Raw genomic sequence first — 12,877 nt, forward strand, 5'->3', positions numbered from 1 at the left:
TGAAAGAAAAATTATTTTGGTTTTTAAAAAGCTTGCTGGCATTTTACATTGGTCACTAAAGAACAGTGAAACAAAGTTTGAGGCCGTGAAACTTGAAGTTCTTTACTATTAGCAGTTAGTGGGAAATTGAAGTGCAAGACACTCCTGCAAAACTCATTCTGGACGCTGAAAATGTTATGCTTGATTGTCCCTTCATGAAACCTGAAAAAGATACTTCATTTGCATTTATTAACATTTAACAATTGTTTTGCAGATTCTGGGTAGGTAGCATTCCTGACATGTAGGGTTTTTTTAGAGCTTTGAAGTAAGTCTTACGAATAAGGTTTGTGTACTCTGCTGAAATACAGCAAAAGTGTGCACAGTCTGTGCATTTCAGATCTGTTGCATGACTGCATTACACTATGGATTGATACTCTTTTCATCCAGAAATGGATTACAGAGCTGACAGATTTCTTAAAATAACCACTATGGATGTGAATCATACTGACAAAAGCAAAGAAATCCCATTCAGAAAAGATGTCTTTCCTCAGCCAAATATTCTCATGAATGTTATGATATATGATTTATATAGAAAGGATTTTTTTAAATAGCTAGGCATAGAAGCCTAAAATTTCATTTCTTCTCATTAACAAAAAGTCTACCAAAGTTACATACCAGTGGTATTGATGCTATGCATGTACCAGAGAGGGGGATTTTAAATAACTCTGTGTTCTATGATGGGGTCATGTCTTGTCCCTTAAGAAGGGACACTGATAAGCCAGAGATGCACTCACAAGCATGAATAGCAGAGACAAAACTCGGTGTTTGCAATTCTCCTGCACAGGATTGCGTTATTTTTCACAGCAATTACTTTCCTAATATTTAAAGGACAGAGGCTAAAATGAAAGAGCTGTAGTATACTGGAATGCAGCTTCTGTTGGTTGGTTAAATTAATCCTGATGCCACCTCTTTTTTTTTTTAAGTTTTGAGATATTTTTTAAATGGATGTAGATATTTACTAATACAGTAGAAGAAGCTATTCAAGATATAATATCTTTAGTGTTTAAAACCTTTGGAAAAATTCATGTATTAGAAATGCATGTGTGCTGTAAAACATTAACTCTGCACCTTTTGTTTTTTAGGAGCTACAAGAACTGAAAGAATTTGTGACAATGTGCAGTCTTTACTGCTGCAGTCTCAGAGCCCTTTTTCTATTGCTGCTTTATGGGTAAGAAGTATTTGCTAAAAATATGATTTCTTCAATATATTATTATATCAGTTGGTTTATAATCAACTTACAATTAGAGACATATCTGACAAGATAACAAAAACTTCTTGGCATTTGAATCTTACCTCTTACAAAAATTGAAGAACCTGGGTATTAACAGAAACACAGGACTGAGCTTCACGAATCTCAGCTGACTTGATTAACAGATTTTTATAATTGGAAAGATTGATGAGGGAGAAAAAGAATGGAATTTATGGAGCATATGAACCCTCAAATAAAGGATTACTGGGTACAAAGTGAGTATTGTATCAGATTTGCTTAACAAATTTAGATGGGCACACAGTCCTTGCCTGGAGCGTAATGCCTTGCCCTTGGACAGAAGCACACAGTTCACCTAGATTTACTACAAGTTTGAGATAGTAAAATCATCATTGTGCACTAAAAAAGAGAGTATCTTAAAAAGCATTACCTGTTCTAAACACTGTTTTCTTATTCTCTGTTATGAAATTGTGAATTCTTTAGGAAATCTGAGTTGCATTATGCTGGAAAGTGGAAATGATCCCCTCTGGCTACACATAGCCCTTCTAACAGTACAGCTGCCATGACAGAAAAATATAGAAATGGGGCACTTAAAATATATTCCTTCTATAGAAATAGGCAAAAATATTCTTCAAGTAATTCCAATAAGAAAATGTAAGCACGGACAGGTTAAACATTCTCATCACTATTTTCATCAGAAGTATTTAAAGTCTGTGAGCCAATTCTTTATCTAGAATTGCCTAACCTACTTCATCTCACAGCAGATTCCTCAGGGTAAGATTCTATCTGAGCTTTAACTCAGGTGGGTGTGCAAACACTCATTTAGATGAAGCTTTCTCTTAGTAGTGGGAACAGGTGGAACAGTCCCCTGAAAATTAGTTTAAAGCATCAACCTCCCCCACATTCTCCATTCCTATAGGGGAGTCTTTGTCCAGAACATGCACTTGCTCTAATTCCACCTTCTTTCCTCATCAGCTGTGACTTGCCACGCTGTAATGAGTGGATGACTCATGGCTTAGCCATAATAAAATATTGCTAAGAGACCAACAATTTCAGAAGCACCTAAGTAACAAGGAGGCAAAATTCCCCCAGGAGCTCAGCCTATGGTACACGTTTCATTAATATCAGACAGACTTTGTGAATCCTCTCACAGCTTCATGTGGCTGTGAGTGCCCAGAGAAGCACAGGGGGTTCATTCCTGAGTTCATCCATGGGGGTAAGTGCGCACACAGCACCTGTGTGAGTGCCTGGGTTCAAGGGCACAGCATTGAGCTGATGTGTCTGTTGTACCCAAATCCAGACACAGGCTGAGAAGCAGCTTTGGCCTGTGGTTATCTCGCAGACAAGATGATGCTTGGGTACAAAAATGCATTTTTCCAGTACACAAATCAGGAGGGGTTTGTGAAAGTGCTGTTTAAAACAAAAACTATCCTGCTTGGCACTGAAACAGAGGAATATTTCTAAAGAAAACCCAAGGGCTGAGGTGCACCCAAAGCAAGGGCCATGATTTTTGCCAAATGGTCCCTTAGATATTCCACTTGGAAAAGCTCTGCCTAACATGTGAAGAGAGTTTCTTTTACTGAATAATTTACAGTCAGTAATGGTGTGGGGTTGTTTTTGTCCTTTCTATCTCTCTCTGCCTGAATGACACTTCTTCACTTCAATTAACATTAAATTACATTACAATCACAACATGCCCCCCTTTTTACTATTAAAATCTGTATCTGAGGAGTTGCCTGGATGATTTCTTTCCCAGATTTGTTTTTTTAAGTAGCAATGAAAAAATTGAGGCAAACTGATCATTATCAGGAATCAGCTTAAATAAATGCATGCTATTTGGTCTGAAGAAGGGTTCCCATTTTTTTCGGATAGGGTGTTTTTAACATAAAGAATGCTAGCCTAGGTTTATGGAATCAGAAACAGAATTCAATGAAATGTTCTTTTTTTTTTTTGCCTGAGCTCAAGAGCATTTATGGTATTTCACTGTTTGTTCTTGTGCCTGGTAACATGATGCTAATTTCAACCTCACCATTTAACAAAAAGAAAAAAAAGTGACAGTACTGTCCATTTCAAAGCAGAGAATTAATCAGTGATGTGGATTTTGCTACAGTTTATCTGCAAAGACCATATAAACCTCCATATCATTGAGCAAAGGTATGAAACCAGAATTAACTACTTTATTTGCATCTGTAAGCCTTTCGCCTGTCAGTGAATTGCCTGCAAAAAAGCTTTTTTTATTCTTGTTTTCCTGGGGGGAGTGTTTCAAAAGCTTGTTCAAACTGTATCTGGCATTTTGTTTATCTTCTTGCAGTTCTAAGGTGTTTCTGTCTCTTTCATGCTTTCATGATACATATCTTCTGACAAAAAATAGCCAGAAAAAATATTCTCGTACATGTGTCTAGACTGTACTTATGCCTAAATAAATTATATATACTACTGTTTAGGGCAAATGTTCCTTTTCTCCCTTCCAGTTACCCCATTCTGTTAAGAAACTAACTTGAAAGTACCTTAAATAACAAACAGTTGTTGTACCTTTCAAGTTTAGCCAAACCCATAAAAATTGTCAGTTTTTGAGCGTAAGAACGACTTAGAAAAAGAAATAATTAAAAATCTGCTTTTATAAAAGCAACCAGAGGGCATTGAACCTGATGAGTTAAAGCATTTATTATGCACTGACAACCCAGAACAGATAGATATTCTCAGCTGAAAAATAATTATATGCTCAGGTTTTTTTTCTGTAAAACCTGTTCATGCCTCAGTTGCTGGAACACCTGTTGCAAGGCAATTCCGACTTAAATGCACGCCAAGGTATTTCACATACATTAAGAAAATGGAGGAACTTAAACAGCTTCCCTTAACTATGAAACATAAATATAGCAACACAAATGTTGGTTAAAAGAGAAGCTTAGATGCATTGATGAGAAGATGCAGATGCAGAAGTGGAACGAGTCTCCGATTTTTCCTTTGTGAGTGTGTGAGCTGTGAGCTCACTGTGCCTGAGCTGGGAATGGAGCACACGAATCAAAGAGCACTGTAAAGGTAACAGGGCACCATCCCTTAAAACACAGAAACCCCAAACTGCTTAGGGCACAGAGCCTCTGTAGGTTCCTTATCTCTCACCACTGACAATCTGCCTCTGGGTGTCCCAAAGTCAGCCTGTTGGTAACAGCTCACACTCACATTTAGGAGGCCTCAGGCTCCTTTCACTTGTTGGCTTGCTGTGCTAGGACTTCTCTAAGGTTTTGTGGCCAAACTGCACACAGGGGACAATGCCTCTTCAATTCACAGCCTTAATTACAGCACAACACCTTTCCCAGGCTTACTTAACCATAAATCTCAAAAGACCAGTGATATGAGGCTACACATCATGTGTGATGAGAAAAATTATGAATTATCAGAGGTCATTTAAGGGAAGGACTTCCATAAAAATTTTAAAGATATATTTTGGAAAATAGAGTTAATGATAATGAACCAGACTACTCTGCAATTGCATATTGGTTAGCAGAATAATGATATACCCTACCAGTAGAAAAGAAACAAGTTTTTCCTTTAACATTTCACAACGTGTAAAACTTATTCAAGAACAATCCAGTAAAGCTGTGAAATTAAGCTCATGCAGCTCACTGAACACTTAGCTAAAATTTATATGTAAATTACAAAAGGAGAGATATCTATTCTAAGTACAGTATTTAAGAAATTAATTACATTCAAATGCATTTCCAATTTTAACACTTCCATGCAACATAAAACTGGCCTTTTTATTTATAGTCACATCTCAACTCAACGTGACTCTGTTTGTTTCTTTAGGAATAAACTTACAGGAGAAACTTCCCTTATTTCAATGCTGGCATTACTCAAGGGTATACTTAAGTAATAACATCATTCTTTGGCAATACAGAAATAAAAAACAGGGAAAAAATGAAAAAATTGATCATTTAAATAGCTAAGATATTTGTGTTATAAGGCAGCTAATGAAAAACAGCTACTTCTGTGGCAATAGGGTCTGGTGAATAAAAAATTATACAGCAATAGCAGCTTTTCAAGCCAGTGGACACCACATTTAAAACCACAGTGTGATTTGGCCATGTGCATTCAATGAGATCATTTTAGCATGTAAGCTTTTCCAGTTTAAGATACTGGATTATTCCTGGTGTCTCAGTGTTCTGACAAAACAACTCAAGCTTTCTTGGAAACAGCAAAATTAAAATGAAAATATCAAGCTTTGGAAAGATCCAAGAGACCCAGAAATATAATGCAGAAGAGAAGGCAGAGTTTTCAGGAGCAGCTCCAGAAGGAGCTGAGACTAAGAAATTCAATGAAGATTTATCACTTTAAGGGAGACCACAACACACTGGTAGCCCCTTACCTAATGGTTTATGCTTAGATTCTTCTCTCTAGGAGCAAATCACTACAGCTATTGCACCTCCTGTCAGAGAGCTGGTTATTTTTAGGGGCCAGTAATTCCCAGAGCAAGGATTAAAATCCCCAGACCCTTCTCCTGATGTTTGTATAGGTGTCTGTTCTCCATCAGCAGAGACAATGCCTCTGCCAGCTGGGCTCACTAAGGCAGTTAATTATTTGCTTCTCACCTTCATAATTCATACCCCACCTTTCTCAAATCATTGGGAACAAGTAGCTGCTGCCATCTGTGCTGTGATTTCTGAAGGGCACACCCTGCTCAGGGTCTGGGGGTGCTCACCTTCGGGGTTAGGCAGAAAGGGTTTGTAATTATTTCTATATCACTTCTATGGATTTTATTTGTAGCTGTTTCTGAGTGGAGGAAGTACTTGAATTCTCATTATGCTTCACTGATTTTGCTCAACAGGATTATTTCTGTAGCTTGTTTAAAAATTGTGTTGTGAAAGCAGGATTTTGAGAGTGGTTTTACGCACTAGTCTCTGAGGTTGGTTTCTGTCTCTGAGACCTAAATATAATGTATTTCATTATGTAAAAAGAAGCTTTATTTTAAATGATGAAATAAACAACCAGCATCCCTTCCACATTCCTAGATTATAACCGTAATGCCCTGTTTACAGATAAAGTATTAAAGAAGATTGTTTCTCAGATGGAATGTTAAGAAATAATGGACTTCAAGGTATAAAAAGAAATAGACTTTAAGGTATAAAAAGAAAGAATGAGCTCTAAGGTATAAAAGAGATTTTTTTCCAATAAGAGACAAATACAGATTATGAAACCTGATATTTTTTGAATTTTTTTTTTATTATGTCCTTTTAAAATATCCTCATTTTCAATTGCTTTTAGGTCCATGCAAATTCCTGAAGCTGAAGGAAAAAGTGAAATTCTACCTCCAACAATACAAAAAATCATAAAAGGGTACAACAAGTATCTACGTCCATTTTTTGATAGTAAGTAGAAAAGCTTTTTCAATAAGACTGAGTCATAACATAATGTGGTGTCTAAAATTCAGCAGTCAGAGTAAATGGGTTTTTCTGTACTTTTTTCCTCTGATATCTGCCAGCCACTGATCTGATTATATATGTTCTGTGATATAATAAGATAGAGTTTAATAGCTTTTGTGGCCCAAGGTGAAACTTGTATTTTCCAAGTATTTGCGAGCTAAACTTCCAGACTGATAGAAAACTTGGCTATCATTGTATGCATGTCTTCATGAAATATGCTGTAACATCTTACCTATTTAAAAGTGTAATTTCCTCTAATTTCCTAAATAATAACTATAAAAAGCTTTGATTAAAGATTTGAAAGCTTTATATATCAAGCTGTTCATAACAGCACAGGCAAGTCTTGTTACTATGCAAAGTACTATATGCCTCAGCTATAAGATTGCAAGAGAATTATTTAATAAATGATTCTTGCCTCGGGTCTTAAAGGTCACTGAACAGATTTACTGAAATTGTGGGGTGGAAATGAATTGAAAAGGGAAAATGAATCAAAAATGTCAGTTCCCTGCATCAGATTCCAATGGTCACCAGATTGGAAGAGCCCCCATAGTCTACTGCATCAAGGCTGATTTTACTGCCCTGCGGTGCAGTCAGACACCTGAAATCTCAGTGAAAAACCTTCTTATTTGAGTCAGGGTATTGGATGTATCAGAAGAATTGAGGAGTTATGAAGTGGTGCAAAGAACTTGTCCTGGAGAAAGTGCAGAACACTGTAGAAGAAAATATTCCGAATGTTGAAAAGAAGCTCAGCACCATGAGAAATAAACTTGTAGCGTGAATTCGAGGCAATAAGTTGGATGTTTGGAAATGCTAGAGGTATGAGTGCAAATGAAATATTTTATATCCCTTTGTATCCTACTTAAAAAATGATGGACTAATGAGTTTCTAAGACCATACTGTTACCTCTTGCCATCCAAATACCTGGTTCAGTGTGGATGCTCCACATCATGTGCTGTTTCTGGATCCATTTATAATAATTTTAAGGTATACCTGTATTTTAGGTTGAAGAAAAAGGGGAAAACTATTTCATCAGTTAGTTTTTATTGTAATTATCTTAGCTGATGATAAAACTGCTATAAAATATTTAATGCTGTAAGGAGACTGACAGCAAAATAAAAGTAACTTTAATAAATAAACTAACCCTTCTTCATTGGAGATGATGCATAATGTAAAATAACTGTGTTCAGTGGCCATTAATATATTTTATTCATTACCTCATGATAGTACTAGAGAGATTTTGGCCCTGCCATGATAAGCGTGCTTGGGTAGACAGCAAAGTCTCATTTCAAAATCCTGTAATAGCAATTAAGACCTACCATAATGCATATTTGAGTTACAAATCTCCCTTTTCTCCATCTTTGCCTCAGCTGTTGCATTGCAGCAAGGCTATAGTTATTTTTTTGTCTGGGTGTTTTGTTCAGAGGGATGCTGAGGGCTCTCTGGGTGTGCCTAGAAGTCCCAGAGGAGCTTGGGCACAGATTGAGTCTGTCACACACAGCCAGTCTGACACCTCCAGACAGTGCCAGCATCTCTGCAAATGCTCACTGCAGCTCAGGCATGCAAGCTCTGCCTCAGAAACCTTTGATGGATCTTTATTAGCTCCAGTGCTGGAGGAATGAGATGACACTCTGAGAAAACCACATTTTATTGGTGCCGCTTCTAAATGCAGGGTTGATGGTTTTGTGAGAAATTACTTTCTTTGTAGGAATAATTTCAGTTAGGATGACTCAGGCAATGCTTCTCCTGATTTTGAACCTGTAGCTTTTTGTGAGATCACTAGGGATCACTTTCCCTGTCATAGAGGAAGGTGTGCTTGGGCTGGGGAATGGTACCAGCCTAGTCCTGACCCCTCTCTGTTACTGGCAGGGTGGGCTACACTTTGCGTGGGGGTCAGGCCCAGGAGCTAGCAAACCACCTAATCCTCAGCTTAACAAACCTGTGGATTGATTTATTTATCTCTGTGACCTCAGCTATGCTAGCTTTGTTCCATGTAACATTTTCCTGGTTTATATGGTGGTCTTTTGCCTGCGGCTGGTGTACCTTTTGTCTGTTCTTGGTAACTGGCTTTACTCAAGTGGCACTGAACTCCTTAATATTTAACAAAATGGGGTTTTAGTCCTGAAAAGAGCATTAGATATAAACAAATGTTCATAAAACGACAGTTCCTTTCTCCTAAAGCCAGAAAAACCAGAAATATTTACTCAATAAGTAAAATTTATGGCACCTCATACATTTTTTAGTTTAATAAGCCCTACCATTTGCTTATTAATTTGTGTTTGGTCTTTCCGGTCAAGACCCCGTCACTGGTCACATCTCACAGCAGACACCAGGGAAGGTGTATGTTCATGGGGCACTGGCATTGTGCCAGTGTTGAACCATGACTGGCAGATGACTGGAAATGTCCCAGCCACATACCCCAGCTCGGGTAGTATCATTAACAAGGGGAATATGAAGATCTTTTCCATTTGAGTCCAATGACTGCATAACAGCATAAAAACTGTCTTCTCCTCTCCTTGCATGGATTGAATCTCCTGCTTTCCTAGATTTTAATTCTGGCTTTATCTCACCTTACTTTGGCCATCTCCTCCTGCACAGTCACCCCTCCAGACCCTGGCTGCACAAACGTTGCCATTTTTGTCTAACACAGCCTGTCCTTCCCATCTCCAAGCACTGAAATTGAGTGCCCAAGGTTGGATTAGTTGAAGGCAGCCTTAGTGTGTCAGAGGTCTGCAGACAGGTAAAACTGGCTGAGTGTTCTATGTTTGTCCATGGTGGGTGGCATGTACCAGTTGCCACATTGTGAGGGTACTTCAGACACTGTTGGCACAGAGGAATCTCAGCTGGACTGGTTATTTTGCTCTGCCCTCATCTGAATGTTGCTGTTAAGAATGTTCTCTTTCCTCATCTATAGCACTTCAATGTTCCTCTTTGAGCTGGTTCATCAAGCAAATCTTTATAAGTTAAGCAGATAGGTGCAATTAAGAATTAAAAAAACCCAAACCTCTGATCTGGAATGATTTTAGCCATTCTTTGGACTGGAATATGAAATGCTCCCATACTAATGTTAGTAGATATTATTCCTCAGTATAATAATATCTATCCTACCCTTACAGATATATATAGAATACTTCTATAGAAAAGCTGGCATAAGGGATTTAAAAATCAACAGTTATTTCCCTTAAATGTGCTACATTACCCTGATACTTTATCTCAGCAATACAAGTTGATTTCCACCTCAGGTTTTCTGCTGGAACCATGTAGATCAATTTTATAACTTTATGTGCTGTCCCAAACTCTCTGAATTAATGAGCAATTCCTGCAGACTTCAGTGAATCTTGGATTAGGTTCATAGGGTTGTTAAGGGATGCATAAAATCTTGTAAATAATTTTATACAAATAGATTTTGTTCTGTGATTGAATGTGATAATTTAAGTGTTCTAATTAAAAAGAGAGATACTAGGAAAAGGTCACAGCTAAGTATATTTGAATATGGAAGCTGCTTTCAAGTGGTACAGAAAAGTGTCATGCTTAAATCAGTTATTCTAAATCACATTTAAAGGATTATTTTCCTTCACTTCATAATGAGTAATACATTTCATAGACTTAAGTTTTAAATTAAAGAAAAAAAGGTTTTGGGTCCAACCTTCTGTCTAAGACCTGTCATCATGGGGTTTTTTTCCCCTCAAATGTTGTTTATATTAAGTTCTATAAGTTTAATTAAATGAAGGCATTTTAGTCTTCAGAAGTGTACAAATGAGACATCAGAATGTTAGCTGTGTCTAACACCCTTCAGTTTAGTGAGGCAAACGCTCAGAGTACATGAGAAAGAAATACCAAATAAATATAATCTAAAGACTAATTTTAAGTATCAGCTACGCAGTATCTTATCCTTTAGAGAAAAGCAAAAAGCCCAGAATATGTAAACTTCAGCATACACAGGGCAATGGAGGTGTTCCTTCTTTTCCCAGAAGATACACTAAGAGCATCTGATTGCCACCAAACCCAGGTTCCTGCATGCAGGACAGTTTGGGTTTTGGTTTTTGGCAGGGCTCTCCCGTGCCTCTCCAACCCTCCAAAGGCTTAGCTCCAGAGACTCTAAATTATAACCGGTGCTTATGTTCAGATAGTGAAAAGATCAAATTTTTTTTGAAGTTTCCTGTTGTCTCCAGCTTCCATAAACTGGGATCTTACTTTGCTTTGCCAAACAACATGCACAACTAACTACTGCATGCATTTTGTGACATTGGACAAGTCACCTTTCTGACTTCTCTTTGAGGAGCTGAGTAAACAATGCTCCTTGATTTTTATGTTACAAGACTTGATATTAAACTTCCAGATTTTTTTGTCTTTTGGGATATTTCTCTTTCTCTCAACCAAACTGTGTCTGCTGTTTGTGCATTTTATTCAAATGTGGAAAATGAATCTTGTCACAGTCATAACAGTCTTGCCAATACAGAATAGATTGCAAGATAACTTAATTCTGTGCATTACTCCCCATTGTAATAATGCTGCTGCCAAAGCATAAGATGGAAAGAGCATGTTAAAATGATTATCTGTGACAGCCTCTAAATCCTTCTCAAAGGCACTGCTTGCCAAGATGGTTTCCTATCCTGTGTGTGCTGCCTGTTTTATTTGTCCCCGCATTAATTGCTTGCATTTGGCTGTATGGAAACATGGAGGTTTTGACAAATGATTTAACAAGCTGTTGTTAACATGGTCCCCACCAATTTTTGTCTTGTCCACAAACTGTACCAGCAAAGCAACATCAACGTCTAAAAGTTATGGATGTAAACAAATAGGATTGAAATTGATTTGTGCTGGAAGTGGGTCTGTCTTCTCATGCCTTCAAATCAAGAATTACAGTTGAGATCTGTCAGAAGGTCTGTCCACTTTCTTCATGTAACTATTTGTCAAGAAAAATGTCTTGTGGCTGGAAGTTAAATGCACTGAAAAAAAATCTAAGCATTATATAAGAATTCTGTTATACTCCAAAGCAAAGCTGGCAATCAGAGGGACAAAATGAGTTTGGAAGCTATTATGAATTATTCTAGTGATAATTTTCTTTCTAATTTTCGCTTTACTTGCAGTATTTTATCCAGTATTTCTGCAAAGAAGAGACATTCTTCCAAAAAGCCTTTTGAGGCCTTTCTGAATGTCAGAATTGTCTTGACTTTTCTGAAACGAAATGAAAAAGGGCTCATGCTAACGGCTCAGCACTGGAAGTTTTTGATAGTGCTGATCCATTGCAGTAGTAGGTACACACGTGACGCAGTGCTGGTTTATTTTGCTGCTACAGACCAGGATCATTGCTGTGATCCAAACTTAATTTTTAGGTATGCTGTCTGCCACTCTTCTGGCTGCTTTCCCATTTGGGATCCCTATGAATATCTATAGAGGGCACAGAGGAACAGTTTACATAAATTGCAGTAAAATGGAAACATGTGTTGGTTGGGCTGCACAGCCAGTGCTGTAACAAGGCACTCCCTTTGGCCATGCTCTGCCATGCTTTGAAGATTCCCTTCAATAATGCAGGACAGAATGACTTCAGTTTTCTTCTGAAAATCGGGAGATTTCTTCTGATGTTGTCATTATACATAGAACTTCTGCCAAACATATGGAAATGTAGGAACTGACTGCCTCATCTGGTTTGCTGCCCAGTTTTTGACACTGTCAACAGGAGACCTTTCAGAGGAAGTTCAGAGGAAGCCCTGGTGAATAACTATGAGCAGACTCATTCTGTTATTAGTACTTCACAATTTATGGTGCCTTACTAAACAAACATTTATCCTCACATGCAAAAAAGACATCAGCATTTAACTATTAATGTTGTTCTGATTTAATTAACTGCTGGAGGAAAGCTCTTCTCAGCATTTTGTATTGTGTTACTAAAGATCCTTTCCATAATTTGTTTTCCAGCTCCTCCCATACAGCACTGTGCCGTATCGGGGGTGCTGTAATTTTCTGCTGAGTTTTTGTGGGTGCTGGGCTGGGCAGGCTGGGTGCACCTGGGCAGTGAGAGCTGTTGGCTGGGGTGAGTGGAGCAGGATGGTTTTGTCCTGACTGTGCTGCCACTCCTTGGCACGTGAGCTCCAAGGCAGGTCTGTGTTCAGCCAGTTTGAGCTTGGGGTACGTCTCAGCCTGAGCTAGATGTCTTGTGGTGCTTGGGAGTCACCCAGCACTGCAGTGCTGTTTTGTTACTCAGGAATATTTT

General features: G+C 38.0%; 1 protein-coding gene across 1 annotated transcript in view; it reads left to right on the forward strand.

The window, feature by feature from the left end:
• The first annotated feature begins 1,135 nt into the window (after window positions 1–1,135).
• Window positions 1,136–12,877, forward strand: part of LOC102043342 (gamma-aminobutyric acid receptor subunit pi-like) — a 37,283-nt gene continuing 25,541 nt past the window's right edge. Inside the window, exons 1-2 of the mRNA XM_031062695.1 lie at window positions 1,136–1,207; window positions 6,509–6,612. Coding sequence (XP_030918555.1) covers window positions 1,152–1,207; window positions 6,509–6,612 — 160 coding nt within the window. The 5' untranslated portion in view covers window positions 1,136–1,151. The remainder of the gene's footprint in view (window positions 1,208–6,508; window positions 6,613–12,877) is intronic.

This window comes from Geospiza fortis, unplaced genomic scaffold (assembly GCF_000277835.1).
Source record: "Geospiza fortis unplaced genomic scaffold, GeoFor_1.0 scaffold130, whole genome shotgun sequence".
Classification (NCBI taxonomy): Eukaryota; Metazoa; Chordata; class Aves; order Passeriformes; family Thraupidae; genus Geospiza; species Geospiza fortis.